Source organism: Bombus impatiens, unplaced genomic scaffold, assembly GCF_000188095.3.
Source record: "Bombus impatiens unplaced genomic scaffold, BIMP_2.2 scf_0349, whole genome shotgun sequence".
Classification (NCBI taxonomy): domain Eukaryota; kingdom Metazoa; phylum Arthropoda; class Insecta; order Hymenoptera; family Apidae; genus Bombus; species Bombus impatiens.
This window is the reverse complement of record NT_176768.1, coordinates 181,980-202,800: the sequence shown is the minus strand read 5'-3', so window position 1 is coordinate 202,800 and position 20,821 is coordinate 181,980. Positions and strand designations below refer to the sequence as shown.

The following is a 20,821-nucleotide window of genomic DNA, read 5'->3' as shown; positions in this document are numbered from 1 at the left end:
TTCTATTCATAATAATATGAAATTACGAGTATCGCAATTATGCGAATTAATTAATTTCAGCTCTTACAAGAAACTTTCGAATAACAAGAAACCAATTAGCAGATCCGTTGAAAATGACAACGTGAGTTCGTGCTCGCCATCCATATGCAGATGCGTTAGTTATAAGAAATAGTAACTAGAAGATAATCCTAGTTACAATCGATAGATTTAATCGATAGGCTTAAGATGCTTTTTTGTTTTTTATCCCTAGTTTTTGTAAGCGCGTGCAATAAAGGTTTTTTTGGCTCACATCGGTGTGATAGATTTATCCATTCAATGAAATAACTATTGTGATCTTACCTCTGAGTATAGAAATAACAACAAACCCTTTCTAAATCTGCAAATTCGAAACTTATTTCAAATAATTTTACGTCGAAGGTGCAGGAATTGTACTGTATTATAAAAGAAAGATTCTTCTATGTGTCTGGCGGGAAATGTATTAACCTTGTCACTCGCGATTTGCCTCCGTTTTATTCTCATGTGTGACATTAAACCAGCAATAAAACAGGAATCTATCGTGTTTTAAAAAACCAATTCCAATTTCTCCACCTCCGTCTGTCTCGTAAAACGAGCAAATAAATAGCGTTCCTTTTGTATTAAAGTTACGCAAGTTTTTGTATTCGATATTCCACCAACTGAGTTTTAAAAAAGTGCCTTGAATAAAATAAGAAGAAAATAAGCGGATATTCTCACCGCGATAGTCTACAAAGGCGGGATAGTTAAGTAAAAAAAGAGAAAAGGTTGGAGCAAATCCATGGATCACCGAGACGATACGATTCGTTGTGCCGCGGAGGGAGCCGTAAATATATCAGCATGGATTAAATAAGCTGCTCTCTCACACCCTCCAGCTGGGTGCCGGTTATTGGGTCAGCCACTCCGCGTTTCCGAGAAGTTAACGTCACGTTAACGTAAACTCGGCCGCGATACAATGAAATTCTAATTGCAGCCTTAATACCGCTCGAGGGTGTTGTATTTTCTACAAACAATCCATGGAAACGGGCCGTGAATTCGAACACGGAAAATTAGTTTCGTCGGGGCCGAATCCCCTTTCCTTTCTTTCCTACGCTTTTCTTTTTCCTTTCTCCGCTCCATCTTCTTCTCCTCTTCGCTCCTTTCGAGCACCGACTACGCTGCCTCTCTTCGGATTCTTTTGTTTTGAACTTGCTGAAATCTTGATTACCTTGCCGAAGGTAAGAAAGAAGATAAAAAAAGGAAAAGAAAAATTGTTTCAGCCAATCTGCTGATTGGATCGTCGACGAAAGTTTCCTTTCAGGTGCTCTCTGAACTCTGGTTGTCTCGTTTTACTGTTTATTCGGCTGGATGTAGCATAAACGGCCCGTTCTCTGGTATGTTCCATGCCGGATAATATATACGCTTCATTTTGAATAGTTTTGCCGTGGACGTAAATCTTTATGCGATGCTCGAGCTCGTAAAAAATACATGAGCCTTCGGCTCTCTCTTCTTCTTTTTTTTTTCTCGCTCTCTGTGATCGTTCGGCACACCAGATTCACAGATGAATCTTTTTTTTTCCTCTCTTTCGTTATTTATTTATTTATTTACCTATATTGATGAAGTTTATTCGAGCGAAGTATTACTTCTAACGTGGATGATCCAGCTGGACAGTCACGTTCTCCGTAGGACATTAAATTAGTTAACTTATGTGGGTTGGCCAAAGTTATTGGAGTTTTTACTGCGGTTCGAGCATTAACTTTAGAAGAGAAGAGATGTTAGGATAGTATTTGGGCTGATATAAACATCGTGGATGAATTTCATTATAATGCCCCTTTTCATATCCTTCTCTCTAAAATATTATACTTAAGAAGACAACAGTCAAATTACAGTAACAAAATCTAATCTGCTAACAAACTTACTTTAAATAATAAAAAGATCAGTTTTCGTCATAATTCATAAAATTCTATTAACCTTTATAACTACTAAAGATGAGATGAGAATATTTTCAAACCAGAATACTCCTCCATGTAATCTCTCGAATAATATTACTTACTACTACTATATCCTCCATATTTCTCGCACAAAATAAAAACGAATCGAATGAATACATTCTAGTATCGTGAAAGAGAAACAGAAAATTCCGAAAAACAGGTAATAATAAATACGAATACAATGTTTCTGAAAAGGGAGAATCGTAATATTAAAAATAAATTATAAAAAAGAAAAAACAACCAGTATTTCCACATACTCTAGTCGATGATAAACAATCGTTTCACTGTTCCGACTCTCATTTGCTCGCAGACAAGCCAGTGGTCAAGGTGATAATGGACCCGGAAACGCCAGTGAACGAAGCAGACCGGCAGAACGTCTCGCTGACCTGCGAGGTTGTTACTGGAAATCCAGCAAGCTTGACCGCCGTCCGATGGTACTTGGACGGGGACCTGCTGAAAGAACTTCCGGATTGCACGAGAAATAGCAGCGCAACCACCACGACCACCGAGGAATCTTTAATTTTCTGCGATATCGATCCGAGCAAGCTGCTGTTGGAAGCGGTGGGACGTTCCTTTCACGGGAACTACTCTTGCGAGGGTAGAAACGACGCTGGCTGGGGACCACTTTCACCGAGTGCACCTGTCATGGTCCATTGTGAGTCCCCCTTTTAATTTTTAATTCCTCGATCCGATCCATTTGCTCGTTCGCTCCCCATGTGAACCAACTACTGGGACTCCTGTTTGCGAGAATTTGTTTTTCTTTTTCTCTTTTTTCTTTTCTTTTTTATACCGCCAAGATTTATTTGCCTGGCGAAAGAACAAAATGCTGCTTTAGGTCAACGATTTTCAACTCTTTTTTTTTCTAATTATTAATAAGGTGCATTTTTAATTTTCTTATAAATACACAAAAAGATCGGCTGGCTAATAACAAAGAAAAACGAAGATGAAGTTTGGTCGGAGTTTCCGGTATAAATAACGAGTTGCTTGTTTGCCGTGTCGATAGACAAACCTGGGCCAGCTTCGATCTCGTACGAGCCCCAGCAGGTAATAAAGAAACGGCCATTGACAATCACGTGCTTCGTACTGGACCCAGGACGGCCAAAGGTAGTTGGCTTCAAATGGTTACGAGGCCTTCATAGACTTCCGGATGAAAACAACGCTACCCTTACCATCGAGTCGGTTAATTTGGAAACCGAAGCGAACTTTACTTGTCTGGCTTACAACGAAGCCGGCGACGGCGACCCGGCTACCACGTTTATCGACGTGTCTGGTGAGTTGTAAAGTTACTCGAAAAACTTTCTAATCCCTCGTCGAATAAATCTGTCGTCCGTCCTTCACGTGACGTTCATTTCGCGTTCGAAATTCGTGCACGGCCGACTGAGATATAAAGCGCTAAATCTTACAGAATTTGGAAAATGTGGTGGAATAAGGGAATGAAACTAAATTCTATTTTACAGTATTTTTTCCCCCTCTTTCCTTCGATATTTCAGAAATATAGGATATTCTGTTTAATCTACCAAGGTATTTATAATTTATAAAAATATATTTTATATCGAAAGAAAAGAGATCTGTTTAATTTTCTAATAAATTTATACAATTCTTTTTGTGAAATTTTTCATTTCATATACACGTATAAGTTTGTAAATAAATTAAAATTTTGATTCGATTATGTAGGATCTATTACAATGTTTCAAAGTTTAACAAAAATATGTGTCTCGGACAATTGAATATAATTATTTTTATTCACTTTTCAATTTCACATGTGTGTTGGAATTAATATTGAGTCGATTCGTAACTAGAGATGTTAAGGAAATCAATGATTTTCTTTTCTATAAACTGCAACATTTTTTCACTCTATTAATTTATAGCTGATGGTACGCTAAGCACAAGGTACACGACGATATATATATATATACGAATCATAATTTGTTTCGCGAGCAATTCTGGTAAAATTTGTATTTCCAAAAGAATACTTACGCTACTTACGGCACGCACATGCCTGACATAAGGCCGACCATTTCTACTTAAAATACCATTCTGCCTCGTTCTACGATATTCCTTTTCGCCTCTTTCTTAGCGTTCAGTGTTTGATTTGTCGACCGAAATTCTTTTTATTCGGAAGCTTCTACACGTAAAAATGGCCCAACAATTGGAAAATTATTTTTTGAATGAAATTGTTCATTTTTTGAATGAAAAGTTCGTTGTATGAAACTTACGTTGGTACCACAAACACACCTTTGAAAAGCACCTTCGTGTAATAAAACAAGAGAAAAATGCAAGAAACTCGCAATATTTAGAACGGTTACAAAAATATCATTTTTTAAATTTCAATATTCATTATATGTATATATGCTGAAAAATGTATTAAGCTGTAAATGATACGTAACGCTTTATTACTTGTTACTTCTGTACAACAGAAAGATAAACTTATGTAACGTGAAAGAGCACAAATGTTTCCACAGTTTCCGTGCTGTATCTAAATTAATGATTCGTATCTTGAGACCTGTGTAAACTTGTCTTGTTTCCTGTATTTTTCCTTCTTTTATTTGTTTCTCATTTCTTTGTATACTTAATTCGCATAAGCGGCAACATACATTACGTTACGTTTGCCAGCAACTCTTGCATAATATTTCCCCGATGTCATAGAGGCTTTATTCGACTCGTATTTCGTATAAAAATAGAGAAACGATAATAATATTATAACGCTTCACTGCTTTTCAAAGGAGAAGGCGCAACAACTATCGCTCGAGGAATATTCACGTTTGAATTCAACATCTCCATGTGTCTACTCATTTTTTAAATTCCCAGACAAATCACGTACAAATTCGTTGCTCATTTATTTAATTTAACGAATTGAAATAATTACACATTTAAATAATTTAAAAATTGTTAAAAAGTTTCGTCGCTGTCATGCTATGCAGTTACAAAATTTATTTAATTATGTTTGTCAAATTTTATTTTCCACTTCATCTAAGATTCAATTATCTACGATAACAAATTGATTCGCACGCCACTCTATTGCATTTAAAACTACCTTAAAACAGCTGCAAAATCGTATCGTATAATAAAGTTTAGAAAATATTTCGCATCGATTCGAGCTTATCGTAACGCAACGATATCGTATCTCATTCTCGATTCGTAACAATGCCCGTTCCGTTTCGAGGGCCAGTTCAACTTGTTCTTTGATTGTCAATAGCGGAGCCAACGTTTATCAAGAAGCTGCTCCCTTATCACGGCTACGTGTACAATTCGCCGAACGTTAGCATCATGTGCTGGGTAGAGTGCGCTCCGATGTGCAATATTTCCTGGCTAAAGGACGGCATACCGATGGATTTCTCGAAAACGAACCGATACTACCTGTCGAACGTTTATCATCCGCCTGATCCGCGAACGAATGACTTCGAAAGCATTCAATCGACCCTGGTGTGGAATCTAACTGCCTGGCCGAGTGGCCAACTCGATCGCGTCGAAGACAACGTCAGATTCACCTGCGAGAGCAGCAGCAACAGTATTGGTGCTGGAGTGAAAAGTAGCACGCACTTCCATGTGGAATGTGAGTTTATTTGATTTTCAGTGAAGTTAACTTAACTTCTCGAATACTGAAAATGTTATCCTCGCGTACTTTTCGATATTTATAGACTATTCATTTTTTTAATGTCGCGCGGTATAAGGCTTAAATATTTATAAATAATTACAATTATGGTATATTATTTAATATGCCATATTTTATATTTGTCATTTATATTTTTTAACGCATTATTTCGCTACGATTCTCCTCGGTGGACTAATATAATGCTGTATTCGTGTTTGCATTCGAACAATATGCACAAATACAGTCACTTTACACAGCGTAAAGTTTATACGCGTCTTTTTCTTCGCAACAGTTCCGCCAGAAAATATGACGATATCAAAGAAGATAATAAACGTGACGGTCGATACGATACCGGAAACGGTGAGCTGCAATGCGAGAGCACAACCGGAGCCAACGTTTCGTTGGTTTCGGGAAGGTTCCACAGACACTATCATCGAAGGCCGTGTCCTCGATCTGAAAGTGGCGGTGCCTAGACGCAGCAACGGGACGTACTACTGCGAGGCATCGAATCGCCACGGAAGCCGGAACATTTCCATGGTCATGAATGTTCAATGTAAGTAAAGAAACATCCCGACGTGCAAGTTCCTCAGTCATCTCGAGTGACGTTCAAATATTGAGAAAGATTTATGTTCTCATGGCAGAGTATTCTTCAAGAAAGAAATGGCAGGAACTAAAAGAACGATTTCTCTCTCTTTCTCTCTGTTTCTTCGACTATTTCTCTTTTTCATTTCTCTCTTCTCTTTTTCATATTTTCCGTTTGCGTTAAGAAGATAAAGATGCCAATGTTCGTTAAGGTAGAAGAGACGTAGAGATGAAATTTAAATGCGTAAGCAGAAAATGCCTTGTTAAAAATAAAATGCCGAAGTGTTTCATAGAATTGGAGTAAACGATCCGAGAAAATCTTCGATTATATTTTACGATTACTTCTTAGTAGTGTCTTCCTTAAATTTATAACGAAAAAAGAAAAATACACGGAGGAGGATAAAGTTTTACTTAAATTAATTTAAGAAAAAAATTGTATTTTCAAAATAACAGTAAAATAGTACTTTTGCCATTATCGTGAATACTAATGTTCCCCTGAATATTTTTGATTACGTTACGTATAATAAGAAACATGTTTTGGAATATCAGAGCAAATAAACTCCTCACGTTCGCATTACAAAGATCGATTAAATTGTTTAAGACTGTTTCACGTTCGATAAACCGGAGAACGATAGGAATTCGGCCGAAATTCGTTTGGTTTGAGGAACGTAATTTCGATCAACGGTGAGAACGTGATGAATCGTTCTTGAAATATTTCACGCAATTGCACGTTTCATCCCTTCATCGATTTCCAGTTTCTCCTACGTTTCATACCTCTCGCCTTATATTTCCAATCTCAAATATTTCCGAAAGTAACCAAATGCTGTAACTTGCTATTACTTGAGGTTAAAAAATTCATACTTTCTTCCAAGATACGAAAAGAAGCATCGAAACCAAAAGATTTCAGTGACCTCAGAACCAATGTACCACACATTCTCTGATAATTCCATCTTCTAATTCTTAAAATCACGTTAATAAATCTATCATATTTCTACGAAGAATCATAAATTACTCGTTCTAGCGGTCTCTGATAGATGTAACTGTTACATCATTATCATGCTCTATATGTTCTATCTCAACAAAGCAGCGCAAGACAATGATTTAAGGAGCAAGTAAGACGCGTGTCCAAGTGACACAGACGTATTCGTGCAAAACCAAAGTAAGTTAATGTGATTTTCTTCCTTTGTAGTTAAGCCAGAATGTCACGTGGAAAGGGAACGAATAGACGGGGAGGATTACGTCGTGTGCTCAGCGACGGCCAATCCGAAAGAGACTGATTTCGTTTGGTCGTTGAAGAGTGACAATGACACGCTAGAGCAGAACGCCGAGATGCGCAATGGGAAAAGCTACATTCGCCTCGATGCGTCGGTAACCAATTTCCGGACGTACGTTTGCGTTGCTAACAACTCTATCGGCCATTCCAATCCTTGCGACCGCGATGTACCAGGTACGTTCTGATTTGCTTCCTGTTGTACTTGATGATTACTTGTGTTTCTATAAATTAGTAAAATTATAGAGATAAAAGTGCTAGGTATTAAAGAAAATGAAATCTAACTTATGGATAAATTAAATACCTTATGTTTAATGTGGCGAACGGATTCTTAGCTCAGACATATATTTATGACATTGTTTGATATTATACTCATTTATTATTATGCAAAATGGTTTGCCATGCAGGTTGCCATGCAAATATTTTTTGTACCTATTTTTCTTTTTTTTTTTTTCTTTTTTGCACCTCAATTACTTACGAACGGTTTTTAATGGTCACGTTTAATTGAAATAACAGAATTTTAATGACGAAGATGTGGTAGACGATGATGACGCTCGGTTTTGAAAACTTGGCAATTTAATTAGGAACGAGATTCCAGCCGAAACTGCTGCGAATTTTTACGGAGAACGGATTCCTTTGCCAGAGTTATTTTTCCTCTCGCGATATCAACATTCTCATCGTGGCTCTTACATTATATTGTGTGGTTGTAATTCACGTGTAAAGAAAAATTCCCGAGACCGAGGATCTGAAAGCGTGAGAGATTAAGAAAGTCTAGAAACGTCTCTTGACCACTTAGAAATACAGCAGAATACCAGCAAGTACTTCATTTATTTACCTCTGCATTTAAATACGTTACAATATAAAACTTGTGTTATTCTTGATTTCTAATCTTCACCATCAATGTTATACTTAATTTTCTCACAAATTTCTTTCATATTTCTCATAAATTATTCACGGATAGTGAAATTTTTTACTAAATTATATTTACGGTTTATACGAATGAAACTTTCGATCGAAAAAGTTATTTGAGATAGTACGCATGTGTAGATAAATTTTGAACGATCCTTTGATCAGCTTATAGTGTTTTCATATTCTAAAGGTACACGTATATTGGAAAGTTACAAAAACGAAATTACTTTCTTGTCAGTGTCACTAAATATTCATAAAGAGATGCTTTACATGTTTGCTCGGATCTTTTGTGGATGGAACCTTATATTAATATTACGCTGAAGCTAAGAAACGAATGGATGATAGGCGATAAAAAGGAAGCAATTCGAGATTAGACGAAATTATTCTTTTACGATAGTTGCAAGAAATATCTTACGGGTCAGTAACGTTGAAATAAAATTTACATAGTGTAAAATTTCAGTCCGAGGTAAATTCCATTAAGAGTTAAATAAATTCCGGATAAACTGCCGCTTTTCACGTAGAATAATTTTGAACGAAGCTATTTGTGCGGTCAAAGTACTTGCAATTAAGCATATTTTTATTTCTGGCTATACTTCGTGATCCACCAGCAAGATTTAACGAACCCGAGGCGAGACACATTTTTCCATGTCTGGGGTTCCAACGCGAACATTCGAATGAAAGTTCGTAAATTAGATTCTGAATTAGATTCCCTTGAATACTTGGTAAATTCAAAAGTTTGATTTATTCCAAGTTAAATCGGATTTGTTCTTTTAATTTGCATTCCTCATATATTTTTCTCGTTTATTTAAAAACGTCAAAACGATGGTAATTATTTTTCGCGTGGTTGGCGTACCTGAAATCCGTAGCGCTTCTTTCGAACAGAGAAAAGGTGTTGTTAACAGTATGTAGATGGTATGTAAAAACAAAATTGGACGAGGATCGCGATTAAAAACGGAAATTATACTTTTATTAAATGTTATGTTAATTTTATTATCGTAGACACGAATTTTCAATGTCTTTTTTTTAGCAACAAACGACGGAGATTCGAGAAAGCGCGACTAGATTTAAACGAGCATTTTCCGTGATACGAACTCATTTATGTTGCCTCCCGAATTCGAAGTTTCCAACTAAGTAAATCGAGATTGATCTATCTAACAGGGTCATTACATAACAAGATATTTCTACAGTTATGAAATTAAATGTTAATAAAGATAGATGAATTTCAAGTTAATTGATTTCAATTCTTTCAAATATTAACGTAGCATAACTTAATTTCAGCAGGGAAGGATCAGTTTATGGAAATATATCGAGTGATCTATAACTAAAGTAATTGTTATGTGATTAAAAGTAAATTACGAGTAAGTTCAAAAGTTCTTTAAATAAATCAAGAAATTAGAAATCTTGTTCATCGTAATTTCTGTTTCGTTTTAATCCAATTCTCCTTTATTTCGATCTTTACATTATGTTTCTGTTCTCAGATTAGGAAAAACAACGTGGTAAATATAATGCAAAATATATAACGATTTCTTTCGTAATTAGTATTTTAATCAATGCAAACAGTATTCATAAGAATCTTCGTATTTGTAGGAAAATAATTTGGAATTCTTCCAGTGGGACATTTACTCTTCGACTTTTAAACTGTTATCATTCCTTCGAAGGAAAATGCAACATCACCCTGGAGGATATGAATATCCAAGCGATTAAATAAATCTACGATAAACATTTTTCGGAATAGTTATTAAAATTTTCATAGAAATAGCTTCGTTGTAGCTCGTAATTTAGCATATCGAAGAGGTACATGTGGCTCCCTTAACAGAAAGTAGCTCAAAGATCTAAATTACCTAGCGTTGACTTAAAACCATGAATAGTATTAAAACTATACATATATTCTGCGCAATATCGATGTTTAGTTATGGTAATATTTAATAATATTTCCTTCAACGAATGATTAGCAAATAAATAAGAAATATTGTACATTCTCGTTTCTTCTTAGCTCACCATGGACATCGAAGTAAGTTTTACCATAATTGTTGTATTAAATATATTACGTTTCAAAACATTAAATATTAGACTGTATTAATGCTAATTTCTTTTTTATATAATTTTTCTTCTATATTGTCACAAGATATGTATGCAGGAATGATCTCAAGAAAGAGACGAGCAGAAAAGAATTTCGCAATAATGTAACAAAACAGGAAGAAATATTCTCAACGCGTTTGTTCTTTTTGAGCATTTCTGTTCGTTCTTCACACACGTACACACACACACACACAGTCGGTATGGACTCCTCAAAGATGCTTTACACGTTTGCCGCGATTATATTCCATTCCTGTATGTATATTTGCCATAACTGTAACAAAGTTTCAAATAACGAAAGGCTAAAATAATTCAAATTGACGAAACCATACAAAGAATAATTTTGTCCTAAATTAGTGAAAAGATCTTAGAAATTACTGTATTAATCTCTTTCTCTATTCAACGGTTTTATTAACTATATAATCCTGTGCTGTAAAACGATATTGTTCCTTAATTTATTAACGAGACAATTTCTTCGCGTGGAGTACTTTTTAAACAAATTTTTGTTACGATAAGTGTCGAGAAAGAGATTAAACGTAATTTGAAAATAATCAGCTGAATAAGAAACGATCGAGATTATGTTGTTTTCTCCTCAAGGCAGAAAAAGAAATTTTATGCGTTGCTTAGCCCTAAAAATATTTCATCGGGTTTATTTGATTAAAATGGAGCACCCTATATAAGCACATAAACTCTCGTAATAAAGGTAGCTTCTGGTAAAATATTATAGAGCAAGGGAATGGATTAAATATAAGCAGAAATATGAAAAGCTTCTCTTGAGACGGGTCGTCTTACTTTCTGTATTTATAATATTTCACAGCTGTCGCCGAAATTTGAATTGCAACCGTTCTGCCGACTGTTTTATTTCGTAATCAGGGAACGGTGCCTACCGTGAAATCTCGTTGCTCGTATTCCCACAGAAAAATTTTTAAAAGATCTGCAGAAAAATTGTCGATCCTCCGAGTTTTAAGGAAGTTGAAAATATGAAAATTTTAGAAATGTAGATATTTAAAAATTTAATAAGATTTCTGAAAATTATCTTCTTTTTATTTTGTTTGTTTTTTCAAATAATAATCTTTAAAAGACTTTCAATTGCTTTCAAGAGCTTTTACTTCTGATAGATATTTTTAGTATTTTCAATCACAGAGTTTCAAAATTGCTCTCCCAAATATTTATAAGCCCCGATATGAATCTTTTCATTTGAAGAATCGTTATAGTAGATGCTACTAGTAGGTCCTTTCTACTGCCATTTAAAAATCTTAATGTTTTCTAGAAGGAAAACTTTTGTCAAAAGTTATAAAAAAAAGTTTCTTATTTTGTTCTCTAAGTATTTCAAGAATAACCACGAGCTACGAAATATTAATTTCGATAAATCGATCCGCATTTTCAGGTCATATACCGTGGTGGCATCAACTGGAAGGAAATCTTCTTCTGATAGTCATCGTTGCCGCAGTTGTTCTTATACTTGTGATAATCATCATTTGCGTGGTGATCTTCATCGTTTGCCGACGCAAACGAAATCAGATGAAATGTAAGTTGCCCTTTCTTTCTAACCATGTGATTGTCATTGTGATTTGTTGTTCACAACGATTCGCATGACGTAGGCCATCGAATGGACTTTCTTCGAGATTCTAACAATGTTACAAAACTCGTTCAAAAATTAGAAATACGTCATAAAAAATTAATATAGCTGTTGAAAGAAATTTACGACACTTGCAATTAGTCGAATCGAGATTCCTTAATTAATATTTAATAACTAAAATTGGTAAATTTTCAAGTCTTTTAATTTAGTTATTCTTTGTGATAATATCAGGATAAAATCAATCGTTGAAACTTATCCTAAAATTTGAACGATAAAATCTCGAAGAAATCCATTTCAAAATCAAACGATCATCACGATAGGCGAACACTTCACACACACAAACACGCACGCACACATAAACACAAGCACACACCTGAAACATGATGACATAATTTACATTGCAGATTGTTCTACGACAAATAAGCATTATTTAAATCATCTGGCAGTTGCATCAGCGACAATGTTTTGAGACAAATATCGTACCGTTGTTCCCACAGAATTTCCATAATAAACGAAATTTACTAAAACATCGGAAATTTGCATAATATACATAATTCGCGAAATTCAAACTTATCGGATCAATTTTACAACCTATCCGTTACATGTTCCGACGAAATTAGTCGTACACGTCGTCGCTGGGAATTTACGAAGCTACTGGTAACAATGCAATTTCATAATGACCATCGAATCGTTGGTAATTAACGCTGGCATGGTAGCGTTGTTCCATTGTCAGGATTGAAAAACTGCGAGCACGTAATGCATATTTGTCGTCGTGGCATCTCGCGAGGGGTGCAATTCATACGTCTCTAGAACAGTTATTATCGGGATAGGGATAAAAAGTAAAAAGAAAAACTGGAGAAAAGGAAGAAAAGCAGGAAACGATAATAACAGGTTGCGGTAATTTTCTTCCAACACGATTCCAACACGGTTTTCTGTATGCATACAGTGATCACCAGAATCATTGTCACAGTGATTAAATTTTCCTGTTACATTCTGTGTAAATCTGCAATTAGAAGCGTTCGATTTCTTTTATAAAACGCAATTTCTCCGCTCAAAATTTAAATACAATCGATTATTGCTGCTTATAATCTCCTGATGTGAAAATAGAAAAAATTACCGTAACATGGTCGTAATCGGAACGTTACGCGCGTATATTTTTCTAAATAACAAATAGATATTAAAAAGACCTTTGTATCGTTGGCTTTAGTATGGTATCCAGACTGCAAAGTATTCGGTTAGAACGACACCTTCTGCAGCCTTTTGAAGTAGCCGAAGCCGAAAATAAGGGTCGTTTCTCGCGAAAAAGAATGCGTCAAAAATTTCGGTCAACTCGTTGATGGTGTGACGTCCTCGTGGATTTTGACTTTGAATTTTTCTAGGTATCTTTTCCTTTTCTTTTTTTTTTTTTTTTTTTTATTTAATAGTTTTAACTCGCTGTATGACTCTATATGCATTTGAATCGTGTCGCGAAATCTTGATAATCCAACTAGAATGACGATTAACGGGAAAGCTTGTGCCGACTATGCGCTTACAAGACGTTTTTCGGTAGTTTACAGCTTGCGCGATTACGATCTCGGTGTTGTTAACGATGGGAAGGCTGTCGAGCGAGTGACGACATGAAAGTTGCCGAACGCCGGCGAAACGAGCAGTAAGCGAGACGGGGTTCGCTGCGGGACGGAACCGAGAGCAAAAACGCTAGATCCGACGCCGTGTCGAGCAGAAAAACGCTAGATACGGCACGCAATGTTAAAACCCGCGAATCCGTTATGGTTCCCAAACACGTTCAGTTTCGTAGAAAATGACCGTCGTTTAATACCGTCGAAATACCGTCGAAATACCGTCGAAAACACACATTCGTCAACAATTTTGCAGTCGGCTACTATGTCATATATTTTCTTTGTATTTTCGAATGTGCGAATTATTATTTCATGATAATATTATTAAATAACGAATTATTTAAAACGAAGATTCTACGCGACTGTCTTAGAAACCGAAATCGATATCGTAGCAATATTCAATCGTTGCTTATGACGCATTTAAACTTTATATTGAAAAATCACGTTTTACAAAGGAAAGTAATTAATGGTACTTTTCACGAATTTCCATGAATTTCAGAAGAAAAGCTAATCCATGCTCGTACTTTCGTGAATCACTGTACGCATAACAGACCATACGTTACTCTTTGTGCAACGAGATCTCGTTTCGCTGATATCCATTCGCTCGCTTTACTCGTGCTGTTTACAACGTTGTTCAATCTAACCAGAGTAAAATGGAAAGAGAGTAACGGAGGCTCATAACGATCGACGCATCGCGTTCGTCACACAACGATATACACGATATATCGGGAATCGGCAACGCTCGAACGCTAAAAACGCGATGCTTGTGTTTTCATTGTTTCGAAACCACTCAACGACTTTTTTTCACGGTATGAATTTTCTCTCAGGAGTTGACAAAGTTAATCCTACGTGCTAGGTTTGCATGTTTTGCTTGAATTGAGTTTGAAAATAAAAGAAAGAAAAGAAGCAAAGAACAGGAGATAACGTAAGGATGCCCGACCGATCTAAAAAGGATGGTCGAGCAGAAAATTATCTTTTTCTCTGTTCTCTTAGCTTCTGTATTTTGTATAATTGAAGTTGTGGCGTTGTCGTGTAAGATTTAGGCCCAAAAAATTCAAGACTCTGTTTGCTCGTCGAGAGTATTTTTTTACGATACGTCGAGACGTTGTTCACCTGTATAAAGTTACATTACTATCCATCCGACCTAGTTGCAGATATTCAATCGATTAATATTACACGAATACTAGAACTTTCGAAACTCAAGAAGACGCCAATTACACAAAATGTACGAAATTTTGTTATTAAAATTCTGTAAATTAGATTTACCTAATTACAGTCATAATTATATATATATATATACATATTTCTATATGTAATTGATTTTTAGTGCAACAAGTTCTACAATATGATGACAATACAGTAATATAAAATCGAATATTATCTGCTGCTCCAAATGATGAAATTTCACTTTTCTCTATTGTACAATTATTATTGGGTACGGTATATGATTTGGACTAATGTTCGTACGATTGAATGACCGCAACTAGACCTGCATAAATCATGCACTGCATACATTATTTTGCGTTGTTATTATCGCATAGTTTATGCTAGTTACAGAAAACAAAGCATGTCTATTATGTTACGTAATCATATAAGGTAGATGGACAATGCGAATTTCCCATTTGGATGCAAAGACAAGTACATACATGTATACAAATTATTAAGTGTACGAACTCGTGCTGCGCCATTCTAACGAAAGAAGAAACATTGCGTTTCACCAACTGTTTCGTGGACAATTTTTACATCCTCTTCGTTCGTGCAACTAATTTTAACGTAAATTGATTTTAACCAATCTTACACACAAGATGCGCTTAATTATGTGTATTATTTATATATGGAAAGAGTATCGAAATTTAATTAATACGAAGGTGTAATATGGAACGAACCATCTTTAGAGACAGCAAAATTTTTCTCTTAAATATATGGCTTTTCAAAAAATATATTCGGTCAACGATGTCATCGATAAAAAATATTGAAACGAATAATTTATCACATCGTCTCATATTTATTACAATCTTATTATCATATTTTCGAAAAAAAGGATATTCATTTTGCTGGACGATTAAAACGAACGAATTACTGGGAATATTAATCAGCTGAATTTTTATGCGTCAACGAGAAGAATGCTTTGAATAATATGCACGTTGCGAGTTTCATTTTGATAGTCGCGATCCATCAAATTGTCTTATAATAATTATCTATCGTTATATGATGAAACAACGTTATAATATTTCGTTAAAATGCAATGATACATCTTATATGCGATACGCGATCACTGGGATTGGCTGTCGTTGTTCATAAAATCAGATCGATATTTTCTATGGACGAAAGAAAACAAAATAGAAATACAAATGCTGAAAATCGAAGAATCGTTTCTTCCATTACACCATTAAAGTGTTATTTTAAAATGTGCAACATTTTGCAACAGTCGTTCTTCTTTATCGCATATTTGGTGAGATTGAAAGAGGATTATTTATTACAAATCACTGCTAAATGATAAAATACTGACTATCAATGAACATTGGTTGTAATTGGATGTTAATCTTTTAACGAAGCAATCGAATTGGATTTTACCTATTGATGAAAAGCCAATAAAACAAAAATTGTCGAATTTTGTACAAACAGCTCAATTAATAAATATAATATAACTTTTCTATATTTGACTCTGATTGTTAGAAGAAAAGTTTTTTAATGACGAGAAACTGAATATTTCACATCATTGTTTAAAAATTATTCGAAAGAATTTATTTTGCCTAGAAAGATGGAAGATTACTCCGAGAAACGGCCGTAAAACTATTCGATAAGTGGCAAAAACAATTGAAGTACAGTGTCTTTAAATCTTCTTTAACATTTGCTTAAACCCATGAATTTCAGAAAAGCCCTGAATTATTTTAGCGAGTTTAATCTTTCGTCGGATTCGCATAATTGATACAATTTGAGGCTTTCAAATGTAAGCTATGTCCAATGGGAATTATATCCCGATATTACGTCATGAATTAGTACACCCATTTCGCTATCATTGCTAATGTGTACCATTTCTCTGGCGAAGAAATCATTTCCTGGATATAATTTCTATTAGTCGCAGCATACAACCAAAAACCCCAAATTCCAACATCCAATTACTAATCTCATTAAAGCAAATTTTTCTTAACTCGACCAACGAAATTACCAATATCCCAATTTTGAAAGTTCGCCAATCTAACTCGATCTCGCCATTCTACCTCAAATAAAATTCGCCACGCAATAACGAACGAAATGGATGGTAAATTCTCCGATGGAAATGTCCTAGAAGTTGCACTGGTCAAAGAACAACAACCAAAAAACATAAAAAGAAAAAAAAAATCATTCGCCAAAAATCTCTGGTCATGAAATAGCGTTCGGAACTGTTCGAACGCGATCTTCTTCTTCGGGAAGTTAGCCGCCGTTAATTAAATTCACGGCGTCGTAAACTTCGAACCGGAAAGAACGTCTCTGATTAAACAGGGTGGCGCTCACGAAGCATCATTTCCGGTTGGCGCAGCACGGGTCTCGTTCTTCGGTAGTATCTCACTAACACAGAAAAACTGATTCGTTTTCTGCTCTACTTTTTTAATTTGGACTTGCTAAACAAAACACAGACAGTAATCGGGTGGTCGAGCTGGAGGAACGTGAACAGTAAGTACGAAAACGCAGAGCATCCTAACACTTCTCGCTTCTCTTTTCTATCTTCCGTTTCAATTTCTCTTACGTTATCTCTTCACTGTTTTCTCCTTCCTTTTTCTTTTCTTATCGCTCTTCTTTCTTATTCTCGTTGTTGTTATATGCGTTTCGCAATCGCTGGCTTGGCTGTCTTTCCGTTGCATAACAGCGATCCCTGTTATTTCGAGAGGTTAGCCTAATTTCCGGCCGCTTGATGCTCGCCTCGGTAGGGCCGCGATATTGCCGGGACGTGCGCTTCCGCTTTCCACCGGCAAGAAAATGTATTTTTCGCTTTATGAAATGGCTGCACGCGCAACGCTACGCTAATAATTCAGGAGAATATTCGGCACACTGCACGAACACAACGCATACACAAGCTCACGAAAGTATTCCAATAGACACATTTTATGAATATATGTATTACGTATGTTATATTTGCATAGCTTGTAATTAGTACTGTTACGAGACTCGACTGTCATGATTACGTTGGTAAAGTACGTTGGAAACTAATCTTTAAATATTTATGAAAATTATGGGATATTCAGTGCAAGTATATATTTCATTTCAAACATTTTATTTACAAAAATTAAATTACATTAATCATTAGTAAATTACGTTACATTAATAAGCATTAAAATATTCAGTGCGATCCTTTGTGATATTTATTATACGCTTAAAATGACTATACGTGCTGTGTACTGATCTTTTACTATATACATATGTCCTTACGATAAATATCTTGTAACTTCGGTATATATTTCAATTGGTTTTATACTTGACCATTATAATCGTGCCAGTCATGTCTCGTTATAGCGCTAAATAGAATTTCAAAACATTTTATTTCACATGTACGATATGAATATGATAGTTTTCTGTGTTAAATATTCAAATACTTTCGAGAACCAATGTATACACGTTTGGTGCGTCATAGATTGTAGGTTTCCGTGTGTGTGTGCGGGTGTGTGTGCGTATGTTTTAACGTATCCAGGACTCGGCTGTTAACCCGGGATACCAACCCGACGTAGGTAAATCTCGTTATACGATTGATCGATGGAATTATCGGCTTCGCGTATCGTCGGTTTAACAGGTGACGCGCAATACCGAACCGAGATCCTGTGAACTCTCGTTTAGATCAAGTGGAAGGATCTCTTTTTATAGCTTGGATTATGGATAGGATGCTAGAGAAATGGATATCTTCTTCATAATTTGTACGGTTTATGTGAAAAAGAAAAACTTACGCGGTGAAGTAAATTTGGGAATTGAAAATGGATTTTTGGACGAAGCTTTGTTTATTGAGAAAATCGTCTTTAAGGATAGTTGTGAAATACATTGTTGTTGTTATCTTGTTTTATTTAGAACGTCGTATCTTTTAAAAGAAAAATAATGAATGTTTCCTGTCAACAAAAATGGGGTTGACGATCATGCTTGAAAATATATTAAATACTCCGAATAAAATATAATTCTGCTAGAAAATGTCTTAGGTATTGAAAGAATTGAGATCTAATCAAACCGTAAAAACGAAATCTTATGTAAAAAAAGAAAAAAGGAAAGAACTCGTATCTTGTACTTCCATTTGATCTCTTTATACAGAACCGTCCACTTAATGCATCAACTTTCAAGTAATCTCTGAAATTCAACTGCAAAGCTTAAAATATGTTTCGTTGAATATTAAAAGCTTCGCAAGGATTCTCAGATCTCTTGTTAGTGAAACACCAAATATTAACCACCTTAATCTTCACGTCAGCACTCACCCTCCACTTAACCAAACATACCAAATCACTTCTGTAAATCTTCACGGTACATCACCAAATATCTTTACTATACACATACACACACACACACACACACACACACCAGCATATCTGCAAAAGCTTCAATACCACGGTAATCTATTTTTCCAGTACTTTAAACGACTGTTTATCACGTAAATGGAGTCTCTATCGCCATATATATATATATTATATTAATCGTATCGTGGTGCTGAATGCACGTGTTATAAGCGCCATGACTTACCGTCTTTATTAGTGTGCGTTAATGTAACAGCAACCACTGTGATATGTGTAGTGTGCACGAGATTGTCTCCGATCTCCAATCTCACAGGAAGGTCCTCTCCAGCCCCTTCCTCATCCTCCACTATCCTCTTCTCACCCTCTGCGTCTTTCTCCCTCTCTCCCTCTCTCTCTCTCTCTCTTTCCCCCGCCCTTGTCTTCCTCTACGCCTGAATGCATGTCCTGTTGCATAATTTAGTGACCACTTCCGGCTTATAATAGTTTACTGTCGAAGTCTGCATAGAGGTAAGTCAGGTGAGGGTCGCACGTGCAAATGAATAGGGTGGCAAAGTTCTTTGTTATTCGAATGTAGCACTGTGCCCGTTGTATTGCATAATTTAGAGACGATTAGATATACTGACTGGCCCTTTTCCTGTCTCTTCGTCGTTACTACTTCGCCTCTGTTTCTCTTTCTCCCTTTCTTTCTCTCTATTACGCTCTGTTACAATAGCCCTCTATTCTATCGGGTTCGCGGAGACACTTTTGGAGGTGAAAGGTAGGTGAAGGGTTGCATGCTCGATGAGTAGAAAACTCTCTTATTGAGTTGGCTGTCGTTCAAATCGTGACTTGAAACGAAGAATCCTTTTGGCGGCAGCGAATTTTTCGGCACGCCCCGTATGCTACTCCACGCCCGGTGAATATTTAAACGGGGTACTATAGCCGCGTCCGGCTCGATATTTCGATATAAACACGCGATCAAATTAACGTGCCACGGTGTTGATCTTTCTTTCCTTCTTGTTTTTCTTTTTTAAGGTACATTCAATTAACGAGTCTGCGCGATTATACGAAGAAATTATATTTTTTCTGGTTTCGTTTTATTCCGCTAGAAGAATTTATCGAAGGGAAAAACCGTAGGAAAATTATTTTGTTATATTTATGACACGCTTTCCACAATACTGTCGTTACACCATAATTTATTAGCTAATAATATTAATTAATTCGATATACTAATATTACCTTCTCGTTTAAAATATAAAGTATACTAAAAACGTTATTCCTTGCAAACGATACTTTTTATTATACGCTCGTAGAAACATTCATGGAAGATGAGTGGAACAATTATGTCTTCCTTTAAATTCTCAATACAATCGTCAGAATTTCATTTTACTTCCACTGCACTTTCTATCGAGGTGAATTCGATATTCGACGTACATCTCCGGTAGAAACAGCGGCAAATTAAAAAAGATTGACTGGCATTTCACTGGCACGACGCTTTTGATGAATTGCCAGCGTCCACGCATATCCTATGCATATGCAATTCATCAAGTACGAAGGGGAAAAAGTCGAATTTTATTATCGACATCATCACGATACCGCAACTTTTAGAATTTCTACTTAGAAAAAATGTTGCGTTTAATCTACGATCCTTGTGTTTTTTCTACTCTTCTGTTACGAGAACCTACATTTACACCTTATTTAATTAAGCAGGAAAACTATAGGTTTTATCGTTAAACCGTGATTGTTAGATTTCTGAAAGATATCGGTTAGA

General features: G+C 35.7%; 1 protein-coding gene across 4 annotated transcripts in view; it reads left to right on the top strand.

Annotated features, from left to right (window-relative positions):
* Positions 1-20,821, top strand: part of LOC100749681 (hemicentin-1) — a 431,443-nt gene that overhangs the window by 370,693 nt on the left and 39,929 nt on the right. For 3 of the 4 annotated variants that reach the window (XM_033320792.1, XM_033320790.1, XM_033320791.1), the window contains exons 10-16: positions 2,293-2,637; positions 2,986-3,252; positions 5,179-5,535; positions 5,867-6,127; positions 7,346-7,603; positions 10,329-10,346; positions 11,799-11,939. In XM_033320792.1, the coding sequence (XP_033176683.1) occupies positions 2,293-2,637; positions 2,986-3,252; positions 5,179-5,535; positions 5,867-6,127; positions 7,346-7,603; positions 10,329-10,346; positions 11,799-11,939 (1,647 nt within the window). Of the gene's footprint in view, positions 1-2,292; positions 2,638-2,985; positions 3,253-5,178; positions 5,536-5,866; positions 6,128-7,345; positions 7,604-10,328; positions 10,347-11,798; positions 11,940-17,223; positions 17,261-20,821 lie in introns of all 4 variants that reach the window. The other variant, XM_024367725.2, reaches the window with a different exon arrangement.